The sequence below is a fragment of the Phaethon aethereus genome (assembly GCF_964289735.1).
Source record: "Phaethon aethereus genome assembly, contig: HAP1_SCAFFOLD_108, whole genome shotgun sequence".
NCBI classification, from domain to species: Eukaryota; Metazoa; Chordata; class Aves; order Phaethontiformes; family Phaethontidae; genus Phaethon; species Phaethon aethereus.
This window is the reverse complement of record NW_028113960.1, coordinates 924,141-950,781: the sequence shown is the minus strand read 5'-3', so window position 1 is coordinate 950,781 and position 26,641 is coordinate 924,141. Positions and strand designations below refer to the sequence as shown.

General features: G+C 46.5%; 1 protein-coding gene and 1 pseudogene across 2 annotated transcripts in view; both read left to right on the top strand.

Annotated features, from left to right (window-relative positions):
• Positions 1–582: 582 nt before the first annotated feature.
• LOC309416440 (serine/threonine-protein kinase PAK 3-like) lies at positions 583–18,364 on the top strand (the record flags this gene model as incomplete). Its single annotated transcript, XM_082015988.1, has 12 exons — positions 583–592; positions 2,842–2,879; positions 3,454–3,585; positions 3,901–4,057; positions 5,680–5,743; positions 8,178–8,226; positions 9,837–9,949; positions 10,704–10,821; positions 11,668–11,767; positions 12,208–12,404; positions 16,321–16,458; positions 17,620–18,364. 12 exons carry the CDS (start codon positions 583–585, stop codon positions 17,710–17,712), a joined length of 1,209 nt encoding a protein of 402 aa, XP_081872114.1. The 3' UTR covers positions 17,713–18,364.
• A 1,598-nt stretch (positions 18,365–19,962) lies between these two features.
• The window catches only part of LOC309416439 (E3 ubiquitin-protein ligase RBBP6-like), a 130,235-nt pseudogene continuing 123,556 nt past the window's right edge, over positions 19,963–26,641 (top strand). Inside the window, exons 1-8 of the transcript in view lie at positions 19,963–20,359; positions 21,475–21,574; positions 22,344–22,382; positions 22,738–22,774; positions 24,067–24,111; positions 25,360–25,448; positions 25,574–25,670; positions 26,501–26,640. The product of the transcript in view is annotated as an E3 ubiquitin-protein ligase RBBP6-like (transcript). The remainder of the gene's footprint in view (positions 20,360–21,474; positions 21,575–22,343; positions 22,383–22,737; positions 22,775–24,066; positions 24,112–25,359; positions 25,449–25,573; positions 25,671–26,500; position 26,641) is intronic.

Here is a 26,641-nt window from a genome sequence, read left to right as displayed (position 1 = left end):
AATCACCACCAAAGATACCAGAAAGCGCATGATTTTAATCTAGATTTGTAAAAAGGATGACTTAACAGAAGGCGATGGCAAGGTCCACTCTATTCCTTATTCAAGGTGGAAAAGCTGTGCAGATAGAACAATTAAACTGGAATGATTTACTCGTCTATCAAATCGAGTTAATGTGTATATTTCAGGAGGGAAAGTAGGAGAGACCCTCCCATTGAGTCACGAGGTTCAGAGAGGACCCCCATGCTTTCTAAAGTCGTTTTCAGAGAGGAGTCTAGGTGCGACTGAATCCACTCCTATTCCCAGATTTGGTCAACAGTTTATGACTAAAGGGACAGGGTATCGGGGATTCTGGTGTAGTGATACAGACTATGATTTTGTGCTTCCTGTAACTTAAAGATGGCAATTTATCCAATACAAAATAGCAGCAATCACATTCACTAACAATGCCGAGATAAGTCACAGTATCAAATCATATAAAACTTAGCAGCATAATCCACTGAAACTTAGAAGTCCTTAATCACACACACACCTATAGGTGTAGAGACAGAGACCCATAAAGAGATCTAGAGAAAAGAGAGAGAGATGTACCAAGGTACCTATTCAATATCCCCCTGGAATTCAGTCAAATACTCACATCGAATGCTTTGCATCGCTCAATGGCTGCACAGTCGAGCCTCTGAGCTGATCGTGAACTTGAGGGTTCACGGGCTCTGAGAGGCGTCCCACTCAGAGGGAGGTGCTAGTTGCAGCCCGCTGCGGTCCAGGAGAGCTCAAAGGGTCTCACTTGGGACCACTCTTTATAGGACTGGGAGATGACTGTCTTTAGGCATCAGTGAGTTTCCACAATGCAGGCAGGTGATTTCTCAAGGTTTTGACGTTACCGCTGCCAGGATTGTCTGGAGATAATTGATTAGTTCCGTTCATGTCCTGTACCTTGTTCAGGTGATTGCGTCCCTGATACCCTCAGTGCCATTCTCCTCCTCGTCTACACAAGAGCGCCTGGTACAGCTGAGGGCCTCTCTCTGCCAAACCCTTTGTTCAGAGGCCGAGGCTGGTCAGGCAATTTAGAGTGGCCCAGGTACAAGGGAGGGATGTGCACCAGCACACGGGCTCAGCTTTGCTCCGGATGTCTTTTCCGCAGGTCCTGCCAGGATCCTGCTGCAGCGCGGGTGTCCCACGGGGTTACGGCCTCCTTCGGGCATCCCCCTGCCCCGGCGGGGCGTCCTTCCTGGGCTGCAGGTGGAGATCTGCTCCAGCGTGGAGCTGCATGGCTGCAGGGGCACAGCCTGCCTCACCATGGTCTTCACCAGGGGCTGCAGGGGAACCTCTGCTGCGGCGCCTGGAGCACCTCCTGCCCCTCCGTCCGCACTGACCTTGGTGTCTGCAGGGCTGTTTTCACATGTTCTCACTCCTCTCTCCGGCTGCAAATGCCACGTGCCGGTTTTGTCCCCTTCTGAAATATGTTATCCCAGAGGTGCTGCCCCCGACGCTGCCTGGCTTGGCCTTGGCCAGTGCCGGGTCTGTCTTGGAGCCGGCAGGCGCGGGTTCTATGGGACACAGGGGCAGCTTCTAGCAGCTTCTCACAGAAGCCACCCCTGCAGCCCTGCTGCCACAACCTTGCCACGTAAACCCCATGCAGAGGACGAGGTTGCTGTGCATAAACTCACAAACCAACCAAGAACGGCTGCCATTGTGATGTAACAGGAACGGTGTCACAGAGGGCGAGAAGGCAGGCATAAGTGTCCCGAGCAATCTCCATAGCAGGCTCACTCCAGGAAGACCCTCGTGGTGTGGGCATTCCCGTCCAAGAGCCTGCAGATGTGATGGGGATGTCCTTTTTCCTCCTGGTTGCCTAGAGTCTGCAAAATTGTGGCGTACCGTTGCAAAAATGAGAGAGCAAGTCTGTGCTGCAGTTCGCGTTTTCTTTTCTTTGGCTTTTTCTGTATTGTATTTGCCAGACAGACCCTGGCTGGCCACACATGTAGCAAGTAAGTGGAGGTTTTTACTACTAGTTGGCTTCTGTATCGATGTGTTCTTTGGCTGTTCCTTAATAACGGAGTTGATTTTTAAACAAAAATGCCAGTAAGATACCATGACTTTGGTAAAGCTTCTGTCAAGAGCTGCAGCTAATAAGGGGGTGTCTCTATCCCACCGGGTGTGGACAGCATTTGGACAGATTTACCTGCAGTGGTTCAGTTCCCCACACCTGGTAGTGTGTGGCAGTGGGGTCTGCAATTTCCTCAGTTTGCTGGTTCAACCAGTGCAACTGCTAAAATGCGGACTGGGAGAGCTTCTGTGAGAGAGAAACTGTGAGGTTAATCTCCAGAATTTATTACCGTTTCTCTTCTTTTGAGGGAAAGCATCTTTTTTTCTTTAATTTGCATAATGAAGAGATTTGACTGTCTAAGTTGACACTTAATGTTTGCTAAAAAAGCAGTTAGTTTTGTGGTGAAATGCAAAATTCAAAACACTTTGTGTACGCTCCTGAACTCAGGAGCTGTGACTGTGGTTTGTCAGAATAGAAGTGGCACAGCTAAGGTGGAATTTTGGCAAGCTTTAATGGGGGAACAGAAGCATTGACAGTTAAAGACCAATCTGCATTTTCTTGAATAAGTTTCCAATTCTTTTAGTTACTGGCAAAACAGGGCAAAAAAGAGACACAAGAAAGTGTAGAATTTTCTCTTGTCCTGTTACCCTCCTCTCTGTGTAAAATAGCTGTTGCTCCTGGAGGGATGTTGTGAAAGAAACATGTCGTCTCTTTGGATTTCCTTGTTCTGTGGGTTTCCCCACAAAAGGCATTTTTATAACAGCGTCTGGTTAATTTTCCTTTGCGCATTGCAGGTAAAATCGCCCGTGGATACCGAGAAACCCATCCTTCGGTGAGTGTGAAGGTAACCTTTAGCTTTCCTAGCATTTAAGAATGGTGGAGCAAGCTGTGAGATTTGCCTTTTGTGACAGAGTGCCAGCCTTGCAGGCTGAAGGAAAGTCAACCGTAGCGTCTTTGCAGCAGCAGCAAAGGTTGGGGTTAAATAGGAGGGTTCTTAAACCCTTGTATTTAACCACATTCGAATAAGTAGATACCTGTTAGCTTAATTAACTGTTACCATGACTGTAGATACAATGCCAAAGCAATGAACCAGCAACTAGATGTGACTTCTAGCGATATATCCAAGCATGACATTTTGTAAAATTGGACTTTGACTAAGCATGGGCATGGATAAGTTGTTTTCAGCAAGAATGAAAAACGCCAAGACAACTTAACAAAACAGCAGGGTCATTTGTAACCTTTAAATTGTGCTGTGCCACGTGTAACTTAGCACCGGGGCCTGTAGGACTACAGGCATGTCCAGATTGGTTCCTGAAGCTGTCTGAGCAGACCCAAGTGGTGTGTAATTGTCAAAGCTCCCAAGTGCCAAAGCGGTGACTGTCGCTCATGCTCCCGTCTGTCCACAGGGCACAAAACCAGCATGTGAACCCCCACCAGCTCTGCCTGTTTCTGAAGAAGCGGATGAAGGTGATGAGGAGGAGGAAGAAGGCATTGAACCTCCCCCTGTTCCCGCACCCTGGCCTGAACATACAAAACCAGTAAGTCCCAGCGTTGGATAGCGCTGTATTTGGGGTAATTCAGAGCTGCATGTTTCTGGTCAGACAGCACTTGCGGGTGAAGACTCTGCGGGCCACAGTCCTACCATGACAGTGCTTCACCCAGGCCACTGACACCCCGACAATCGGGTTTGAACTTTCCCATTTAGTCATGAGTTTCCTGTGATTCTGATAGGGTCCGTGAATATATCTTAGTAGCAGAGAAGAGGCATCTTCGTAAGCATTTGCATTTGCAATATGATCTTAGGGGCATCTCTGCAAGCCAGCTTTCTGATACAACGCCTTTTCTTGTCACAGATCTACTCATGCTCTGTAACTGAACCTGCCGCTGCGCTGGCACCAGCTAAAGTGGCCACCACTCTGCAATGTGGACAATCAAACGCTTTGTCCAGAAACACAGACGGGCAGGAGACAAAATCTGGGCTGACAGATGAGGACATCCTAGAGAAACTGAGTACGTATTCGGTATTTCTTTCTGTCCCATGCCCTGTGCCAGATGTGCCGGCCCTGCCTTCCCGCTGCTGCAGCGCAGAGCTGCCGGGAGGCGGCAGCACCCCATCTGGCCTGGCTTCTGAGCCTTATTGCTGGAATGATCAGCATCTCGTTTGTGCAGCTGCCTGTGTAACGCGGCAGCCTGAGGAATAATGCTGTTCGTGCTGTCCACCACGGCTGTGCTTATTTGTGAATAAGCATAATATTGGCAGACAGTAAGTTATCCATGGGACAGCACTGTGCCCTGGTGGCCAAGAGGGCCAATGGTATCCTGGGGTGCATTAAGAAGAGTGTGGCCAGCAGGTCGAGAGAGGTTATCCTCCCCGTCTACTCTGCGCTGGTGAGGCCTCATCTGGACTATTGCGTCCGGTTGTGGGCTCCCCAGTTCAAGAGAGACAGGGAACTCCTGGAGCGAGTCCAACGGAGGGCTACGAGGATGATTAAGGGACTGGAATATCTCTTGTATGAGGAAAGGCTGAGAGACCTGGGGCTGTTTAGTCTGGAGAAGAGAAGACTGAGAGGGGACCTTTTCAATGTCTATCAATATCTGCAGGGTGGCTGTCAGGAGGATGGAGCCAGTCTCTTTTCAGTAGTGCCCAGTGACAGGACGAGGGGAAATGGGCATAAACTGCAGCACAGGAGTCCCACCTCAGCATGAGGAAAAACTTCTTTACTGTGAGGGTGATGGAGCACTGGAACAGGCTGCCCAGAGAGGTTGTTGGAGGCTCCTTCTCTGGAGACCTTCCAAACCCGACTGGACGCGTTCCTGTGCAAGCTGCCCTCGGTGATCCTGCCTTGGCAGGGGGGTTGGACCAGATGATCTTCAGAGGTCCCTTCCAACCTCTACCATTCTGTGATTCTGTGGAGATCAACATGCGTGCAGTGTTGAGAGTGCAGGACAAGTGCGTGTCAATCCCAGTCAGGTTGCAGACAAGCAGTGTGGTTCTTAGAGTGGCATAAGCAAGGTCTTCAGAACTTAGCCTGGTAATGAGTGGATGATGGTGATAGTTCTTAAAACCCCATCATTCCTGGTGAATGAACATGAGAAGCTGTTCTTTAAAAACATAAAGGCATTCTTCCGGCAAACTGCTGAAAGGTTGAGAAGATCCCCTCCTGGAAACACTCTGCAGTATTTTTCCTGTTCTGAAAATGGCACCTGTTCATCAAAATTGATTCCAGAACCCAAGGTGCATGTAATCTTTGGTAGCATTAAACCTTCTGTTGAATCACACAGAGTATTTATTCCTAAGGAAATAAAGGCTCTGTTGTTCCAGCGCTCGTTAGTGTTTCTCGACAACAAACACTTGCATTGGTGCTTGTTCTTTTCTGATACCTGTCTGCTGTGAATGTTTCTCCATGCTCTTAGTTTGCTGTCAAGGTAACTCTCCAAAGGACTGTAGAAAATCCGTCTTTGTGGAGGCTGTCTGTGCTGTGGAGCTGCCTGTATGACGAAGTTGTTGTTGTTGTTGTTGCCCAAGTGGCTACAAACGACTCACAAGCCCAGACAGTGGAGCTGCATTTCTGACCTGCTGGAAGTTGGTATCTCCAGTTTGCAGTGAGCATCTTTAATTTTGTTTCTTTCAGGGAGCGTTGTGAGCATGGGAGATCCTAAGAAGAAATATACTGAATTGGAGCAAATTGGCCAAGGGTAAGTCCGACCACAGTTACTGACACGAAAAATGGGCCAGGTATTTTGCTGGTGTAATATCAAGCGTGAAGTCGGGCAAGCTCCAGACATGTTCAGACAACCCTGGATTTAGATTCTCCTGTCTCTCAGTACCGATCAAATTTATAAGTGCGGTCGGAAGGCACGGCCAAAGACAACCTGATGGAGCCAATGTCTTGTCTGCAGCAAGGAGCAGGACCGGGAAGGTCTACTGTCCCTCAAGTGTGTGGCCCCTATTTGCTTATGTTCTTAGGGGGAGAAGGGGGAATAGTTTTTTGTATGTCGCAAAATAATCTGGCCACGCTAAAGAATGGCGAAAAAACTTTGTTGCCTAAAAGAGCCACTTAGCACCTGCTAGTTGTCAGATAGATACCAGTTCTCAATACCATTTCTTTTGAATATTTTGCTCTAAAAAGATATTCAGTGATCTGGATTATAACCACATAGTTTAGCAACAGAACGCAGAGATAAATAATAAGCTCTCTTTTCTAGCAGAGGCAGAAAAGAACAAAAATTCAGTAATAGAGAGTTGAAGCACAAAGTACTTGATGAGAACATGCATCATCTGCCTGATGGCAGACCACTTGTGGATCCTGCAGGTTTTAGGAGTTTACAGAAAAAAAAACATCAGGCTATTTCCCTTTGAAGCCCAACCATGCTTACTGTAACTAGGATTGATTTGAAATGGTTCCGATGTGAGGAGGCAAGAAGAAATGGCATCAAAATTAGGTACCTGACTTGCGTTTTAAATACAGACAGACTCCCTGCTCGGTCAAAGTTTCCGTGGCTGTGTCGTAGTTCCGGGAGGGCCAGCGCCATTGTGTAGCACCAGGATCACGCTGCTGTCAGTGTCTGACAGAAGCTGTTCACTGACATCGGGAGATGTTTTCCTGCCTGTTAAGGCAGGTGACCGTAGTGTTTGTAAAGAAACCGTGACTGCTTGTGAGGTTTGGAGTCAGGGTAGCACGTTGCTGACCTAGAACTGATAGATGCTGCAGAAAGCCAGACGCACTCATGCTCTTTCTCTGGCAGGCTTTATCGTAGACACTTCTTGTTTGGTGGGGCACTTGTGGGAAGGTGTTTCTGCTCCATTCGTTGTATAAAAACCCTTTCTGGGATTGCCGCTTGCGTTGTACCCGAAGTTTTGGTTCTCATTGTCATTTGTAAAATGTCAGTGGACACTTAGAGCTGTGCCAGGCTCTCACAAGATATGTGTCGACTGAAGAAGTGAGAGCCAGAAGAAACATGCGTGTGACGCACGTGTGACCGTGACAGTATGACCATCGCCCTCACCGTCTTTTGTTTTGCCCATCCTAGGAGTGAGCTTGTACAAAGGTGCCTCAGCAGCTGGTGGGAAGAGAAGTGGCTAATATCTGGCCTGAAAGGGTCTCTGAACTGATTTCCTCCAGCTTTTAGTGCAGCCTGAAGATGGCACGCCCTTCTTACAGAGCAGTGAGCGTGCTGCCATCACCAGCTCGTGACTGTCATGCTGCAGGTCAATTTGTAGTGATGGGGAAAAATCCTCCAGAAAAAAATCGTCCCTGGTGCCTGTTGGATAGCAGTGCTTCAGACATATTTCAGCCTGCAGGTACACAAACAAGCCAGGGGATCAGGTGAAAAGGAGCAAACTGATTTTGGCATTGTCAGTCAGTGGGACACTTGCCGGATGGGTGTTCCCACTTCTCAGAATTCCCTCGCTTGCCTCACTGCCCGTGCAGACGTCAGCTTTGACATGATGGCAGTGTAAACCTGTGCTTAGCTCAGAAGGAACACTAATGGGGTTTACAAGCCTGCAGTTACTTTAAACCCAAAGGGGTTTCCTCTGACCGTGGCCTTTCAGGCCCTTCACATCATTACAGGGGAAGAACCTCTTTTAACAAGAGGCAGATGGCAAACAAAACGCCACACTGCCTAGTCCGCAGATGAGAGCACCATTTCTTTCTGGTGGCTCTACAACACAACCCGTGTCTGCCACAGGAGGAAAATACAGATACCATGAAGAGTCCTTCACGTGTCCGGTGCACCTAACAGAAGCAGCTGCTGAGGGCTCTTGACACCTAAAGAAGCTGTCTAAGGATCCCGTGTTTGGAGCACAACATGCCTTAACCTGCTCTAGCTGTGACCTTGTAGGATGGCTGGAGAATAGTTTCCTTGCTTTGCTATGCTGGGGAAAGCTGTGTGTGGATCCTTTCCTCATGTTGGACATCCCTTGTTCTTCACGTTGGGCATAAGTTTTCTCTTGGATACCCTGCGTGGCAGAGGGCTGGTGGGCTGCTGCGCTGTGTGCTGCTGCCTGAAGGAGTGGGTGAACAAAGGTGTTTTTTAAACCCTACAGGCAGCAGCGATCTCCTGTCTGGGCTTGCTTTCACTCCTAGGGACTAAAGTGCTCCTTTCTTTGCTGCTGTTTTGCTTCTAGGGCGTCAGGAACTGTTTACATGGCGATGGACATCACCACAGGACAAGAGGTAAGTGTCCACAGTCCCAGCCGATTTTGCAGGTCTTTAGTGCTCTCCCCTCTGGTGCGAAGGGTGGATGGGGCTTTTGGGTGGCCAGTAGATCTTCACTGCCAAGGCGGTTCCTCTGAAGCACAGGCTAGTGTCAGCTGGCAAAATGCATCATCTGCTGTCTTCAGCCTTCAGAAATCCCAGCAAGCTTTTGGGACTGATAAAAACAGTATCATTTTTATTGCCAGCGTCAATGTGTTGGTTTAGAAATCATTCTCATGTCTGTCAGTGTAGAAGAAGTATATCAAGAGCAAAGATCTCTCCCAAACCAAACAGTCGTGTTTAAGTCTGGTGTCGGTGACAGCCCATTACAGCCCGTGAAGTGCTCGCAGGGAAGTGGGGGCCAGGAGGGTGAGAAACGAATCTTGAAGGAAAGCGGCGTTAGCTTTGACAGCCCCTGTAGTGACCAGTTTAAAGTGGCCTCTTCACATTCCTTTCCTTTTCCATTCACATTCCTTTCACATTCAAGGCAAGCGGTCTTGAATCTATACAAACCCTGCCTGAAAATGTGGCTAGAAACCCAGGAATGGGAGCGGAGGGGTGGTCTCTTTCGTGCCATGTTGAGAGCAGGACTAGACAGAGGCGCTTTATAACTGCTCTTAGGTAGAGGTCTAGCCCTGCTTAGGACCCGGGGTGTATCCATCAAATGACATAGAATGGATTATTTTTTTGAAACCCTCAAAGTAATTGCCAATCTGAACTGTGTTAAGGAATGTGTATTTCGAGTTGCAAAATCAAGATTCAAGAAGCTAGGAAGTGCCAGGTGTAGATAGCTAGGGTCTGGCGGCCGGAAGATATCGCGCTGTACGGAAAGTTAGGGCCCCTCTCCTGAAAGCCAATAGCGTTTAATTTATGATGCAAGCAGACGGAAGTGAGGTTATAAACCTAAGCTATATAACGCCGTGTCACACACTAATAAACGCCATTTGCCGTCTACCACATTGGTGTCAGCGAGCTGATGGCCCGAGTGGCCTGGGGTTGGTCTCCGTGCCGTTCCTGAACCAGGTCGCCACGCCTGCGAAGGCAACAGCCAGGACTGTATTTTTTGTGTGTGTAACCTTAATGATTGTTTTAGTATGGCTTTTGAAATGTAATGTACGTCTGTGTTTTCTCTCTGTTATGCCGTCAAGTCAAGAGTAACAGCAGTTGCTGAAATAATGATGACAAATCGTACAATTACTAAAGCATTACCAGCAGTTTTTGTGTATCTTGGCAGTAACAAAATCACTTCCTGCTTGCAAACTGTGCATCAACAATAATAGTGGTGGTAAACTAAGACCATCTGAGAAGAATGTCGGCCCAGAGAGTGTTGTTAGAGATGCGTGCTTGATAGTTTAAAGAGCATTTGTACAGATTTTACAAGACAAAATGTATATGGCCGTGTGTCCTGTAACTAGCACCCAGGCTAGCAGAGAAATTGGGTGTTGTAATATAAGTTACTGAGCTCTTTGGTCTGATACCAAGACAGTTTGGCACAGCTCTGCTATGTCATTCCAAAAACACGCGCTTCATGTTCATTGGGACCTTGTGCAACAGGCTACTCAAGTTAATGGCTTTCCCTGTCGTTTTAGGTGGCCATAAAGCAAATTAATCTCCAACAACAGCCCAAAAAGGAGCTAATAGTTAACGAAATCCTCATCATGAGAGAAAACAAGAGCTCCAATATTGTGAACTATTTAGACAGGTGAGTAGTTCTGGTATGATCACGTGAATGTTCATTTACACGCTGTAAGCCAAACCTTTTTAAAAACCCCTTTGGTCGCTGGCAGAAAATTGACCTCTATTGTTTATCTACTCATAGCCAGTGTATGGGAGGAGACTGCATTTTGTCTGCATTAATCTTTTCTGGCATATATTGCTTAAGACTGTTTTCAAGTACCTGGCACAGCCATCTCAGCCTACCTCCATGTTTTTTTGTTGTTGGCTTGATTGGTTTTGTGGTTAAGTTGATCATCTTTTCTGTGTCTTATCATAAGTGCTGGTAAATCCTCCTCGAAATTACTTCCTTTGGGCTGTTCCTGCTCTTTTCCATTGCTGTGGATATCAGGAAGGTGAAGTTCTTGTTTGCAGAAACACGTAATTTGCCACTTTTTAAATTGTTTCTCCTGTTCCTGGATGTATTTTCTGGTAGGTTTTCCAAACTGTTGACCAATTCCTGTCCTCACTGGTACACATCCTCCTGGTCCAAGATTTATCTTTGCCATTACTGAACTTCAATTTTTCACTTGCTTGCCAACTCGGACCTCTAATTGTTCACTTATGGGCCTTCTCATTTAGACCGCACAGGTTCTAAGTCCTGTATAGCCTAGAGGGAATGTCTATTCATGTTGTCCTGTCCTCATGTAAGAATGACTTGGAAACAAAATCAGCTGTAGCCTTTTTCCAGAGGTAATTTAGCCGTGCACACTCATCTCAGTGCCATTGTTTTCTTCTTTCAGCTACCTCGTCGGTGACACACTGTGGGTGGTTATGGAATACCTAGCTGGAGGCTCTTTAAATGATGTTCTTGAGGAGACATGTATGGATGAAGGACAGATAGCAGCTGTCTGTAGGGAGGTAAGGGATCCCGCCTGTGCTTCCCATTACTGGGACAGGATGGTACTTCTAAGCAGGTGGTAAGAAGATGAGAGGTTTCATGTTCAGAGCTTTGTTTCTGTGTTGCTTTTATGATACGGAGAAGAAAGAGCATCTTAAGTGAACTGCCTGCCAGTATCGCTGCACTTCTTACACTCTGTTGTTTTACTCATAGAATTTTATTGTACTATTTCTTTTTTTGTTGTTTTTCGTTTTACTCTTCTCAACTTTGCCTCTCTAAACCTTTGCCTGGAGCATGCCTGTACTGCATTCCTTTCGTGTACAAGCAAATATGCTGGTGGCAGAATTTTAAAATACCAGCAAAGAAAAAGAGGGGCTCCTTCATCCCAGTCCTCGGCTTAAAAGAATAGCACTCCACCCAAAACGGTGGTTGCTCCTGAAAAATGCCTAACACGCTATTTGCAGATCTGCCGTCAAGCCTAACAATAAAATCTTTCTCATGCGACCTCCGACTCAAAAGTGATCCATCTTATACCGAAGGAAGGGACTTTTTGGTTTTTGGCAAACCATAGTTTGTCACCTGGGTGGAGATAGCACATTCCCTGCAGCAGCAGTCATTCCGTGTGTGCTTTCAGGGGACAGTCTGTGCCAAGAATTGACATTTCTGTTTCAAAAGCTACTACGCCTTTGTTTAGGAAGTTATTACTCTGTGTTGAAGCAGCAAGCACTTCCTCTTGAGAGCACAATACTCTGCCATTACTCTCAATTCAACTAGAAATTAAATCCTTTAGAGCCATTTCTTTTCTTGTGTGATGAAATCTGGTCACTAAGTAAGTTTTACCCTCATGTTTCTTTTTTATCTATGAGTGCCTACAAGCTCTGGATTGCCTTCATTCCAACCAAGTGATCCACAGAGACATCAAAAGCGACAATATCCTCCTCGGAATGGATGGATCTGTCAAACTGAGTAGGTATCTTTGGTCAGGTGCAGCATTCCCAGGATGTGGTGTGGGGCTGCTTTTGACTGACTGCCTGTTACCCAAAAGCGATGCCTGTGGTAGTGCACTGGCAGACCACTGCTGCGAGCTAAGAGCACAGTGCCAACGTCCAGAGAGGTACAGAAAGGAAAAAGGTGTAAAGAGTGGTTTCGGTTTGTGTAGGTCCCTTCCAGAAGGGGCAGTAATAAAGAATAATCTAAAGCTTCAAGTGAATAAAAGCCACTGCATGAAACTTGAGGGGTTTTTAAGTGGCCACTTCAGTATTTCCTTGGCTCGAGCACTGAGTAAACAGAGCATGGCCGCTTTACCAGATAGATTCAACAACGCCTTCTGAGGCATCTGGAAGGGATTTCTTTTGCTTGGTTTCATAAATCAAGCTGCCTTTAACAGTACTTGTTTTTCTCCTCAGCTGATTTTGGCTTGTGTGCTCAGATCACCCCTGAGCAGAGTCAACGGAGCACGATGGTCGGGTCTCCTTACTGGATGGCACCAGAAGTGGTGTCGGGAAACGCATACGGGCCCAAAGTGGACATCTGGTCGCTTGGGATCACGGCAATTGAAATGGCGCAAGGAGAACCTCCTTACGTTAATGCTCATCCTCTCAGGGTAAGGTGCGAATAAAACCAGAGACCACCGTCTTTCTAACCTGCCCCATGTTTTGTCTCCCATGAGACAAAATCCCAGTTACACCAGCTTGAACTAGTTCCACCAAGGGCTGCTTCTAAATATGTCGCTGGAGCATATCGGCATATATTGTAGCTTTCCTTATGTCAATAGGGGGACCTTAAAAGAGCAGTGACATGTAGACTGTTCAGAAATGTGTCATTTTTGCCCTCAACAATGCTTGAGATTTCTCATGTGCTTTTAGAACTCTCTTTGAGTTGTATCTCTGAATGACAAGAATTTTTCAGCAGCAAGATCCGCCAGTTGGGGAATTTTTATGAAAAATATTTCAACTGTACGTGCAGGAGAAGTCTTTCCAAACTCAGATCAGTGCCGATTGCTCACCTGCACCTTTCAGGAAGTGTCACTGGTTCTAGTAATGCCATAATCACTTCTTAGCAAATGCTTTTCTACAAGTATGTTTTGGCACAGGTACTTGTAGTACACTAGTGTATTTTGATGTTTTGAAGTTTCCAGTTTTGTCCTAATTCCTTAAAATGAAATGACCAGTTCTTATACCAAAGGAGCGTGTCATAGTGGAGGAATGTCTGCCAAGATAACACCTCATGACTGAGAGCTGAAACAGAGCTCAATGCTGCACAGTTAATTCCTGACAGGATGCAGGAATTCAGGAGGAAATTAAGTTTGCTCTATGCGTATACATACGCAATTCTTATTAAGGCTAGAATTAAAATAGAGCCTGACCTTTAGCTTTTCTCATAGCAGTAAGGCTGCGCTCTCTCTGGTCTGTGGCACCCCGACCGCGTACTGCAGACTGAAAGAAGAAACAAGAGAATGGTCAGGAAATACCCCCGGCCAAGCAAAGAGAGGAGCCCACACTCCACCTGCTTCCCTGGGAGACCCTTGCAAAAAATGCATTTGCCTTGCATAAGGCAGCAAAAACCCGTGAAGAGCATTAGCGTGACTGGTCGGGATGCTGAAGGTTCCCTGCCTCCTTAACCTCAAATGCTGATTAGGGCTCCTCGAGAAGCCTCAGGTCAACTGTTTGTTAGAAAGATCACTGGATTTCTTCTCTCTGACCAAACTCAGCTCTTCCTGCCCTCACCCAGATTCTTTGAGATGCTCTTTTTCTCCATATATGCCTCATCTCCTGCTGGAGATACGATCAGCTTGGACACTTAGAGCTTCAAGGCATCTTCAGGTGTCTTAGTAAAACTGTGGTAGATGAAAATCAGGCACCTGAAGTTGCTTCCATCTGCATTGGCTTCCTGGGCTCTTTTTCAGCGGTTGTTGCCCCTGAGCTAGGAACAGTGAACAGCCTGTGATGGACTGCCTGAAGTTCCCCAGTTATCAGCTAGTTTTATTAAGGTCAATCAACCCCGACAGGATTGATTTGTTTTTTATGAAGGATTGTTTTAATAATGGAAGGCACACAGGAGCTTCCGTTACTTAAACACCTAAATAAATTGTAAGGGCATGAAAGGCTCATTAGTCCTAGAGTTAGCAGCAGTCTTCATGTAGATGCAGTGTTGTTTTCCACGTGTAGAGCAGGCGCATCCCATGCTGCTCACGTTCTTTCCAGCTGATGCAGAACTCACAGGAATGAACAATTTTCGAGCCATGTGTGTCTTGGATGTGTCTGTGATGGTATTTGTTTCCTCTCACTGTGATTTCCTTCCATCCGGCGCATGCCGAGGGCCTGGGGGACAAACACTGGTGTGATAAAAACCCTTTGAAATTCAGGTTGGACCTCCTCCTGATTTCAATTAAAAAAAAAAACAAACAGAAAACCACAGAAACAAAACAAACCCTTAAGCATTTCTTTTTCATTTCTTAACCACAGCGCATCAATTTGTCTCAAAACTGTAGCATTTTTTTCAAATGCTGCACATCTTCTACAGTTTCAGGCTTCTTAATCATCTGTATGTTGTTCTGTCACGTATCTGGGTGGCCTGGATACCTTTAGGATCTTGCTTTCACAGACTGCAGCTGTAATGGTCTGCTGAAGCCTTTCTTGTTTCTTGGCATGTGAAACAAATTAATGAGCTTATTGCCCCTTTGCAGCTACTGCGAACGCTCCTTTCCTTTGTACCGTACTTGCTTTTCTTTGCCAGCTGCATATCATAGGAGACCAAAAGATATGTGATAAGAAGGTACTTCAGCTTCCCGTAGACCTTTCCCTGTTCTGGTGGAAATACTGAAAAGGGGACGTACTGAGCTGAAGATGACTCTTCTTTGGGATTCATGTTCTGAGAAGAAACAAGTAACTAAAAGAGCTCCATTTGTCCTGGCACTCCTGTTTCACACTCAGGTGAATGTGGCTGCAGTAAAATCCCCAAAGCTGCCATTGGTGCTGTAGTCCTTTCCCGCAGGAGAAGTATCATCCCTCGGGTAGCGCAATTGAAGCGTAGTGAGGACAGGCACTCCAGCTCACCACTGTGTCCGGTGGCTGAGGTCAGCTGCAGATGGACAGGATCAGACTGATTTTGTGACATTTATGTTGTGGGAAAAGGAAAGAAGCTTCCTTTTATTGTTTTTACTCTAGGATCGTTTCTTTGCCTTTTTAGGCTTGGAAATTGTCCTCTGTATTTAAGAGGACAATAGCAAAGTCAATGTGGTCCCGGTCTAGTTAAGTGCCAGTAGAACAGAGCTGTTGTAATGGCAGACGTTTTAATGGAAGACCCCATGGCCTATTTCTATCATTATTGCTGTGTAGTTTAGACGTATTCTGGAAGTTTATGTCTGAATAGTTCAAAAGGTTTGTCTTCCGTTTCTACATAACATCTTGCAAAAGCGCAATGAACTCATCTCGCTGGCTTCTCAGCATGTTAGACCTTGGTTACAAGCGAACCACACTGGATACTGCTCACCCTGTGTTTTGCAAAATGACGTTGTACTCCCTTGGCCTGAGGAATATCAGGAAGACTTGCTCAGCTGCATGAACTCCGTCAGCTACTTGACAGTGAACATCCTTGGCTTTGCTTAGGAAACTTGAGCTTAGCTTTGGCTGGATGCTGTTGAAGAGGAGAAAGGCTGGAATTTTCAAGTGTTTGGCTAGGCTTGTGTGCACAGAATGACTGTGCATTCAGATGAGCAGCTGGACATTTATGCACAACATGGAGGGGAATCCACAGAGGACTCAACCCTTAACACAGGTGAATACTCCCAATTCTGAGGTAGCGGAGTGTTACCATAGCGATGGAATTACTCGTTTTTCTGATAGCAAGCATTAAACGTTTTCTTCTTAACACATAAGTGACGCTGATCTGGAATTTGGAGACTGCTGAAAGACGTTGTTGCAGCTTGGCTCCCATCTGCCCAAAGATGCATTTTCTTCATAAGATATTTGTGCATGCAACTTATGTGCCTGTGTTGAAAAAAAGGTTCCCAATGTTTCTGTTTCTTTATCCAAGGACTAAGCTGATGGATTTCCTTTTTTCCCATCTGGTTACCATTTTTATCAAGAGCAGAGCAAAAAACTTGGCTACCTTTGCTTTATGGAAGCTGTACTTTAGGGAACAGTGAGCCCCGCCGAGATGCATTTTCAGTAGTAATCCTCAGAAATAATAGCGTTAGGCCAAATTCACTCTTTAAAAGAGGCTGTAAACTGTCACTGTCACAAGCCTGTCACTACTTGGAGAAGCAAAATGTGCTTTTGCTGATGTAGTTCATACTAACCAGGTCAGTCCGTGAAATCAGCTGTCAAGGCAAGATCATTTTGATATTGGAAGAGCTGTGGCTGCCTCAAGGTTTTTTATGTAGCTATAGAAAAATCCTGTCTGACCCCCTGCCAGGGAAGAAACTGCCACTGGAGAATGAACCTTAAAAAATGGGGTCTATCTGGGCAGTTATGGATATGAAGGAAACAGGTGGAGTCTCATGTTCCCTTTTTCTCTAGGCGCTGCATCTGATCGCTACGAACGGGACACCAGAGCTGCAGAACCCTGAGCGATTGTCCGCGGTGTTTCGCGACTTTCTGAGCTGCTGCCTGGAGGTGGATGTGGACAGGCGAGGGTCTGCCAAGGAACTTCTGCAGGTAAAATGGGACACGGCTGCAAGCGGAACAGCTGTTCTATGTAATGGTTTTCTCACCAGCTAAACTCAAAGGCATGAGACGGAACCCCCTCATATTAGTCTCCAGTCTTGGTGCTTTTCAAAAGGAAAAGAAGTGGAATCATAGAACGGTTTGGGTTGGAAGGGATCTTTAAAGGTCCTCTAGTCCAACCCCCGTACACTGATCAGGGACATCTTCGACTAGAGCAGGTTGCTCAGAGCCCCGTCCAACCTGGCCTGGAATGTTCCCAGGGATGGGGCATCTACCACCTCTCCGGGCAACCTGTGCCAGTGTTTCACCACCTCATTGCAAAAAAATTCTTCCTTAGATCCAGCCTGAATCTACCCTCTTGTCGTTTAAAACCATGACCCCTTGTCCTGTTGCAAGAGACCCTGCTAAAAAACCTGTCCCCATCTTTCTTTAGAAGCCCCCTTTAAGTACTGGAAGGCTGCAAAAAGGTCTCTCCGGAGCCTCCTCTTCTCCAGGCTGAACAACCCCAACTCTCTCAGCCTGTCCTCATAGGAGAGTTATTCTGTCCCTCTGATCATTTTTGCGGCCCTGTGTTGAATTTTGGTAGTATATTCAGCTTTACATAGTGGCAAATGGGATGGTAGCCACTGCTCTCGCTGCAAGCCAGAGCTGAGTCCGTCAGCGCTCTGTCACTGGTGTCCCTGCTCTTGTCTTGGTGCTGAAAACCTGTACCTCCGTGGCCTTCAGAAGAACACATGGGCCTAAATACTCCTGGCATAAACATTTCCTAGAGCTATTGGAGTTCCCTAAGGAACGGTTTATGCCTCTGCTCTTTTCTGACAACTCAGATAGCCCATGTCTTTAAAAAACAGGAACCTAAGTAAGTAACTTGCGTTTCCTGAAAGGAACAAGGCCCTGGGAGAGCAAACAGCATTCCCAGAGTGCTGGCAGGGCAGAAATGCCAGCACGCTGAAGACAACTTGATAAAGGGATTAATGGGATTTTGGGCCCTGTTTGCCTGTGATAGCAAGGTACTGGACATGAAGACGCAGGTGCAGATGGTCCCCTCAGTCCTGTTTCAGCGTATTCCCCATAACCAGAGAAATGCTGCTTGAGGCTGTGAGTACCTGAGTTTGGAAAGTAATGGTTCATTTCTTTTTTTCCTTTGCACAGCATCCATTCCTAAAATTAGCCAAGCCTCTCTCCAGCCTGACGCCGCTGATCACGGAAGCAAAGGAAGCGAATAAGAACGGCAGCAGCCACTAGTGCTTCAAGCCGGCTTTCTCCCATGCCAGCTCAGAGCAGGACTGAGAATAAAACTCTATAGAACCTCAACGCTTGTGCTGTGGGACAGGTGGATGGATAAAGAAGCCAATGGTCACAGTCATGGTGGTAGGAGGGAGAACAACCCAGCCCCTCAAGGAGTAAAATATGACCGTTTCTCTTCTTCCTGCCTTCTGGCTCCTGAATTTATTTTGAAGACGAAACAGGGCTTAAGACAGAGAGGTAACAACCACAAATGCTTGCCTGCCTCAGCCATTTCCAAGGGAAAGCAAATTCATTTGGAAGGTCCCCTTCCTTCTCACCCTGTGACTAAGCTGTACACTCACTTTGAAATTGTGACAGTCAAAAGAGCAAGTGAAGCAACAGCCACCCAGTGTTAAAAAAAAAAAAAAAAAAAGGAAAAAACCCCCCTGTAAAACAGCTTAGCGCTGTAGTCTTCATGTCTAGGCCTGGTCCTGCAAAGGGCTAAGTAGCCTTTAAGGTATGAACCACCGTCCTGTTTTGGCAGTAGGAAGGCAGGATGCTTGGGTTATTCTTGGGTTAGGCCATTGGCTTGTTTGGCTTCTTGTTTAGTTCCAGTCTTTGTGTTGCCACTGTCATTCATACCTCAACTGACCTACTCTCGCTCGCTCTGTCCGTCCCAGTGTCCTCGGCTGAGGCAACGGACGGATGCAATGCTGATGGACGGCAGCAGTGAGCACAGCTGTGGGAGGTGCACCCAGGGAGAGGAAATCTTCCACGTAGTGACCGAGCTGCGGGAGGAGGTGACTAGGTTGAGGCTATCAGGGAGAGCGAGCAAGCGAGAGACTCTTGGAACTGCACCCTGCCTTCCCTGGGACAGGCCCACCAGGCAGACGGGACGCATCATATGGGGGATTGCCTATCCTCTGCCCAGCTGGCTGAACACAGTGACTCCAGTATGCCCTCCGGAAGTCCAAAGGGGCAGTTCTGCTGTGGTTTCTAACACATCAATAACCCTTGCGTCTTTGCTGTCACACAGCTCTCCATGCTCCCTACCTCCACTGAGCTGGCAGACTGCAGCACCTCGCTAGCACCATCCCTCGCACCATCCCTCAAACATCGGCGTGCCGCCCCCAGGCTCATCTCTAGCGAGCCTGGTTTTATCCCCTTCCCCCTTCGAATCTAGTTTAAGGCTCTTTCATTCAGCCCTGCTAAGTCCTGTGCAAAGACCCTTTTCCCCCTTTGAGACACGTGTACCCCACCTGTCACCAGCAGGCCTGGTGTCGTGTGGACCAGCTCATGATCAAAAACCTCCCAATTCTGCCGGTGTCACCGGGCTCAAGCTGCTGGCTCTTCCTGTTCCTTCCGTCAGCATTCCTGCAACTGGAAGAACTGAGGAGAACCTACTTGTGCTCCTGATCCCTTAGCCAGTCGTGCCAAGGCCCCGAAGTCTCTCTTGATTGCCCTTGGACTTCTTACTGCAACTTTGTCACTACCTACATGAAAAATCAATAATGGAGAATAATCTGAGGCCGTACCAGGGTAGGAAGCTTATTCTTCACAGCTTTAACTGGGGCCCCAGGGAGGCAGCAGACTTCCCTAAGAAGTGGGTCCGGTCTGCATATGGGGCCTTCTGTGCCCTTCAGAAGGGAGTCTCCTCTGACAATGACCTGTCGTCTTCTTTTTGTGGAAGCGGTACCAGTACAAGCAGATGGGTTTATGGCAATAACCATCAATGGCCATTGGCTCTTTGACCGAACTTCCCGTAAATGCAAGAAGAGACACTCGGACACCCTGAGATGTCCCCTCCCTTCGCTGGGCCTGGGCACGGGCAGCCAAGTGCCGCACGGCAAAGCCCACTGCATCTTCCCCAGGCTGTCTTGTCCTGGCCGGCTGCTGCCAGGAGGGGACAGCGGGTGGTGACAGCCTGGGGGTGACAGGAGGGACAGCAGGCGGTGACAGGCCTGGGGGGTGACAGGAGGGTCCCCACAGGCCTGGGGAGTGACAGGACACCAGGCAATGAGCAGCCAGTGGGATAACAGGAGGGACAGCACAGGCCTGGGGTGTGACAGGACACCGGGCAGTGACTGGCCAGGGGGGTGGCAGGAGGGACACCACAGGCCTGGGGTGTGACAGGACACCAGGCAGTGGCAGGCCCAGGGGGGTGACAGGAGGGACACCACAGGCCAGGTGAGGCGCGGGGGGGTGCAGTGTTCCGTTGGGCACGCGCAGTGATGCGATCAGGGCAGCGCCTGCGGCTGGCGTCCGTTAAACCCCCAACGGAACGCTGAGGCAGAGGTGCCCGAGTGCCCACAGCGAGTGGTTGGGCCTGGGAGCGCTGCGTGAGAGAGGGAGCAGAGGCCGAGCCGGGGCCGCGGGGGCCTCTCCCCGTCATCCGCCCGCCCGCCCGTCGCTGAGGGCCACAGGCCGGACTTGTTGCGGGGGTGAGCTCAGCCCCCTCGGTCCGCTGTAGTAGACGCCGTCGGGGAGCAGGCCCCGACCATGTCGTGCGTCCACTACAAGTTCTCCTCCAAGCTGAGCTATGACACGGTCACCTTCACCGGCCTCCACATCTCCCTGTGCGACCTCAAGCGCCAGATCATGGGCCGGGAGAAGCTGAAGGCGGCCACCTGTGACCTGCAGATCACCAACGCCCAGACCAAAGAAGGTGCGTGGGGGCGGCGGGCGTGGGGGCTCGGGGACTGCCCGGCTGGCAGTGTCACAGACCACCTTGTGATGGCCATGGCCTGTGGGAGCCACGCTCTGCTCTTTGTGGCTCGTCCCCACGTAGCCTGAGTCAGCCTGAGGCCCATCTTGCCGGCCTGCGGGGGGACTGGGAGGGCAAGCGGCGCGGGGGCTTACACGGGGTGGGAAGCGATAATGTGATTTGGCCACGCTCGGTAGCTGTGGCTTGTGTTGGGGGCCTCAGGGCTGTTCTTTTGTGGTTGCTGTTCTGACAACTACCTTCAGATCTGTGCTTTGGGCGCGGAGCAGGCATAGAAGAATGTGTGGTTGATGTGTGATGTACAGGGCTTAGAAATTTTTGCTTTCCTGGAATTCTGCTAGGTAAAATGATAAGGAAATATGGGAGGATATCTTATATTAATAACCTCTCCAGATGTCTTGGAAATCAGGTGGAGAAAGCTGAAAGGGATGGGAAGAGAACAGGTGGCTACTTTGAAGAAATAAATTGTCTTTGGTGACTTCGTTTTGTGATCACCTTGCTTTACTCCACTGCACTGGAAAACTGGCTTGGTGGCTGTTGCAGCAACTGCTCGCTAGGAACACTTTGGATCGAGAGTGTAGCTGTGAGTTACCATCTGTGCAGACCCTCTAATGGCCCCTCTGCCATGGATGTTCTCCGTATCTAAATGACACCTTGGAATTTCTTGTTAATATCGCTTCTTTTCTACACCAAAGACATTGTCGTTCAGGTGCTATCGAGCATCATTTCACCATATGTCTCTAAGCATTTTTTTTCCCTGGTACTACGTGCGAACCATATCAGGGCACTACTGAAGTTTTCCGGCAGAACATTTTGGCATTCACGCTCTCTCAAAAAAAAATGGAAAAGATTTTGCTGCTTGCGTTTGATTCTCAAACCTGAAGATTTCTTGGAATGTACTGCTAGTGTGCTGAGACGATAAAAATGCACCGTTACATCTGAAATCTGGCTTTTCTATCTGCAAAGGGCTTCCCTCTCTGCCGCGCTGTGTAATTACATATTCATATACATTCTTATGAATTGACTAATGTTTTTTTCTGCATTTATGTTGTTTTCAGAATACACAGAGGCTAATGCCCTGATTCCTAAGAACTCATCAGTAATTGTGAGAAGAATCCCTGTCGGAGGAGTTAAAGCTACCAGCAAAACATATGTTCTGTAGGTATCCATAAAGCACTGTGTTCTGTGCTAGTGGTTTGGGTGTGTTACCTTTTCTAATTGATGTTCATTTCCAGAGGCACTCAGATTGTATCTTTCTGGTTAAAGCTGCTGTTACTTTTTGTTGTAATGGGGTAGATTTTATTGTTCCTGTCCCAAAGTAAACTTATGCTTTTCGGCCTGCTGGGACATGGGGTTCAAACTCCAACAACGGTAACTGTTAAGAATGATTCTATTTGGTTTGATCTTGGGGTTGTTTTTTCTGAGCGCCAAGTTTTCGATGCTGTTTCCTCTACGTGGAGAGATTCCTTGTTACACGTGTATGCTTGTCTTGCTTTTAGAGTGAAGACAGGTACGCACTGGAGTGTAAACTTAGAATTTGTTCCCATCTCAGAAGAGTCTGATTCTCAGTGTTTCTGCGAATCCGTCTATTCTTTGCATTTGGGGCAGGGGGGGTGGCATATGGCAGGTATCCTTATGCCCCAAATCTGGTGGTTTTGCATACTAGCTAGAGGGGAAAGACCAAGGGTCGCCAGCTCTGCTGATGGGACACTTGGGATGATGCTGGAATAATTTGTTAACTACATCGATGGCTGCATGTCTCATTCATGATGATCTACATGCAGATACAGATCAATGAGTATGTGGAATCTCAGCGAGTTCCCAGATGTAATAAATATTTCCCCTAATACTGTAGCATTTTCAAGGTTATCTTAAAGCAAATTCTGGCAATTAAGTCCTTTTTTTTTTTTTTTTTATTTCCCTACAGGACTCCTAAATCGCAGAAAATCCTAGGCACTGCCTTCAGGTGACATTTCTACTACTATTTTTAGTCACCATGTTTAAGACACAAAACTGTAGTACAGACTTCATATTTTTGATACTTACGTAGCAGAGACAAAATATCTGAGGCACTTTGGTGTTCTATTTCTGTAAGTCTTAGAGTAATTTTCTGACAAAGTAGAAATGGGCTTCTGGGGTTTTTTTAGTTGCACTGAAGGTACCAAGAGAGAACCGTTTATGTATATGAATACGTTTCCACATGCACTAGACTATCAGCACATCACGTTTTGATGTTCAAGTTCTGTAATCTGTTGTCACTGCTGTATGTTGGGCACAAGGGCTTTCTTTTAAGTTCTGATCACTTTTATTTCTTCTTCCAGATGTCAAACTGAGCCAGTGAGTGGAATATCAAGAGGCGTATGTAAAACACCATCTCACACTTTTTTCTACACACTGCACTTAATTCCAATCAATGTAGCCTTGTGTTAATTTCCCCGACATTAACCTAATGTATTTTCCACTAAAACATAGATGCTGTATGTACAATGTATTTGATTCAGCATCATAGAAATTTTATTCTACGTTTCTAAAAAACTAAGCAGTGATTCGGATGTCTTTCTGATGATGTTTTACTAGTGTCAGCTTAACTGCTGCTTGTGGCATCATAGAATTCAATATCCTGGAAAAGGAACCAGATGAGAGCTACCCTTTTGACTTGTGGAAAAACCGCATGTCATCTTAGATCCCAGTAAATGCCGCAGTCCGTTGCTGACTGGTGGCCTGAGGACTTCATTCCTGCAAGCTGTTGCAGGAGGTAGCTGGGAGGGAGGAGTGTGGTTGCAAAGGAGAGAAAAAAGAATCCCAGGATTGTGCTCTGAATCCATGTTTTCGTCATCATTAAGACTTGGTTTTGGTCTGCTGGCAAGGAGAAGAATATTAAATTCTCACACTTCCCAAACTAATTTGCGTAGTGTGGCCTGCGGTCTAATACACGACAAGAAATCCATTTTCTCAGTTTTTATAGGCTACTCTGTCATGGCAGACACCTTAATTTCAATAATTTGAGCAGCTTATTTTTTTTCTTGATAAAGTGGTGGGTTACTTTTATGGCGGATGCTTTGGAGTGGTGTTTGCATTTGGGTTTTGTGGGGTGTGGTGAGCCTGGCATTTTTAAACTTATGGAGAGGAGAGGCAGAGTTCCTGTTTCAGGGCTGATGTGCCCATGCTTGATTTTGACAGGCAACTAGGCTGTGTTCATACTGGCATAGCCGTGTGCATTTATAAATGATGAGACGCTAACTGATTGATTTACAAACTACACTGAAAATAAGTTTTCTGTAGTGATGCTTCCTTCTCCAAGAAACATAAATATTGTTTTAGAATCCCTTTTAGCGGACAGTTGACAGCTTCCTTACCCCTTGGACTTTTAAGGAGTTGTGAGCATTTGACAAGGCTGAGACGTTCTGGAGCAATACGTAATCTCAAGCGGCTTTGGTTGTTTTAGTTTCTTCTCCTTAACCACATAGGCACTCCTAAGCTGTCGTGGGTTTGGACTTTGTTTTGAACACAGGCAAATGACACTTGGTTGGAAATGCCTATTTCAGTGATGCTCAGAGGATATAGTGCAGAATTTCCGACTACCGTCGAGGTTAACTATTGCTAGGTTTTGATTGTAAAACTTAAAGATGTTTTTAATTTTTTGTGAACAGAGTGATGACTCTTCTGCACCTCTTTCTCTGGCCCAGCTGATTAAGGTATATATATATTTTTTTCTTGTCAAATACATAAAAAAAAAAGTGTTTGCTTCACATTTTTAAATTGAACACTGTGATCTATAGCAGGATGACTGTTGTAATGGGACGAAAACTTTAATGTAGTTTTTAATAATTTATTTATTTTAACTTTAAAGCCTGTGTAGCTGTTGATAGTATCCTGTGAAGAGCAGTTCCCACTTTGGGAAGATCGAAGGGGAGCACTGTATCAGCCTCCACATAGTGTTGCAGTATGACTCAGCTTCAAGACAGAAAGCAGCAGCCCTGCAGAAGCTGTTGACTTGTTCACACATTTCGTTAGGTTTACACTGGAAACGAACACAATGTTCACAGAAGAATTGAATTGGCTGTTGGTTATGGACATCTTGGGGGGGGTTGCAACAGCCAAAGTAGAAGCGTTTCTGTCGCATGGGCAATGGCATGGCTATTTTTGAATTTCTAGTCATTATAGTTATAGATCCGTTCTTGGAATGCTGCACAATTTCATAAATTGCAGTATATCTAGAGTGGACAACACGGTCTAATTTGTTGGGACACAGACAGTGTAGATTGTGAAAATGTTCCTAGTTACATCAGTTAATATGAAGAATTTAGCAGGGGGGAACGTGCAGTTTGGACTGCCTACAGCACATGAGTGGTCCAATTTCTACTGAAAAGAGTCTTTTGTCTTGCTGAGGGGCTCTAAAAAGCTTGAATCTCTGTAATGCTTCTGTGTCTGAAGCTGAATTTCAGCAAGCAAAACCAACTTCCCTGACCTTTAAGTTGTGTATCCTTCTGATGCTGCAAATGTAAACAATGGTACTTGCCTTCATCTTTCTCAATTCAATGTACAGTGGCTGTCTTCTCCTTCAAATAGACTGGAGCTTAAAGATCCCTTTAATAATACCGGCAGGTCTAACTTTTTCTGTGCATAGCTTCAGTCCACTTGGAAGAAAACTGGAGTAGGTGCACAAGTCTTTATAAGGTCCAACCTGAGCCTAAGGTTTTGAGTGCCCAAGAATGCTCTTTTCAAGTAGGTTAACAGGCACATAAGCATCATTTCATGGCAGAAGGACTCCCCAGAACACCTTCAGCACAACAATTTTTTGTATAAGCAGCTGTTTCAGGCAACCTCAGCTAGTGTTGTGCTGCTCTGTACAGGCTTTGGTGAGTGAGTGGTGTTGTCTTTGGCTGTGTGCGCTTCAATGTGTTTCTAATGTGCCTCTCAAACGATTACCTGTTAAACAACAGACTGCCAATCTGGCTGAAGCCAATGCTGCCGAAGAAGATAAAATAAAAGCCATGATGATCCAGTCTTGCCGTGAATATGATCCAGCCAAGTAAGTGTGGATAATGTCAAATCCGATCTTTGGCGATGATGGAAAACCTGTAAACTTGTTGGTTTTAACAAACATGGATTTAACACATGCATCCTTTTTCTTTTTTTTCCCCAAAACACCTTTAGTTACACGAAGAAAGCCTTGGGTCCACCTCCGACATCATATACTTGCTTTGGTTGTGGAAAACCTGGCCACTGTGTAAAGAACTGCCCAACAAAGGGGGTAAGATTGTGGGAGACTTCTGGTGTGACTTACTTTTAATTGTTTTCCCTTGGCAGTTCCGTAACAAATACATGAATACTCATGTTAAGAATTGTTTCTTTTGGGGTGAAATTCAGAGGTCATGTGGCAATGTTGCAAAGCCCTTTACAGTTCACGGGAAACCTGGAGTTATAAATGTAACATTTTCTTCCTTCTAGGCCATGGACAATACATATGTCCATAGATCTTTCTCTGCACACTGTCATGCATATTTTATACATTTCAATTTTATTGGAAATTTTTCTGGTTTCAATGCTTTTTAATGACAGTTCACAGTTTTCAGTAGTTTGTAAAAACCCAAGATGTTTCTATCGACATCTGTTCAATGTTTGCGTGTTTTAGTTACACAAGCACCTGGCTGAGTAGCCATGCCATTTGACATCAGTTGCTGAATGTATATGCGTGAGATATGAATTCCACCTTCACTAGAGGAGGTGAATCTCAGTTTCTCAGTGTTGGATTCAGAGCACCAAGTTAAGCTCTCACTCTGAACTGCGCTTTGAAGGAGGAGCGGGGTTGTGTCTCTTCGAGTGGATGGTGAGCCAAGGGATATTTCACCCTTAAGGAACCTGACGTTAAGCCAAAGGATGTTGACCGAGTTCAAAACACTGCTCAAGCCTTTGGGACACCCTGGCTATATTCCTTTAGGAAGAAAGGTATTTTAGTCGAGCAAGCCTTACACTGGGTAAAAGCAGAGGATTAAAGGCTTTTGCTGCTGAAAATCAACATTGAAATGTCCTTTTAAGGGTGGGTCTTAAGATGAGAGATATCTGCACTTCTTTTCTTAACAGGACAGAATTTTTGAGTCTGTTCCCAGAATTAAAAGGAGTACAGGAATTCCGAGGAGTTTCCTGATGGAGGTGAAAGATCCCAGTATAAAGGGCGCTATGCTGACAAGCACTGGGAAATACGCCATACCAATTATTAGTGCG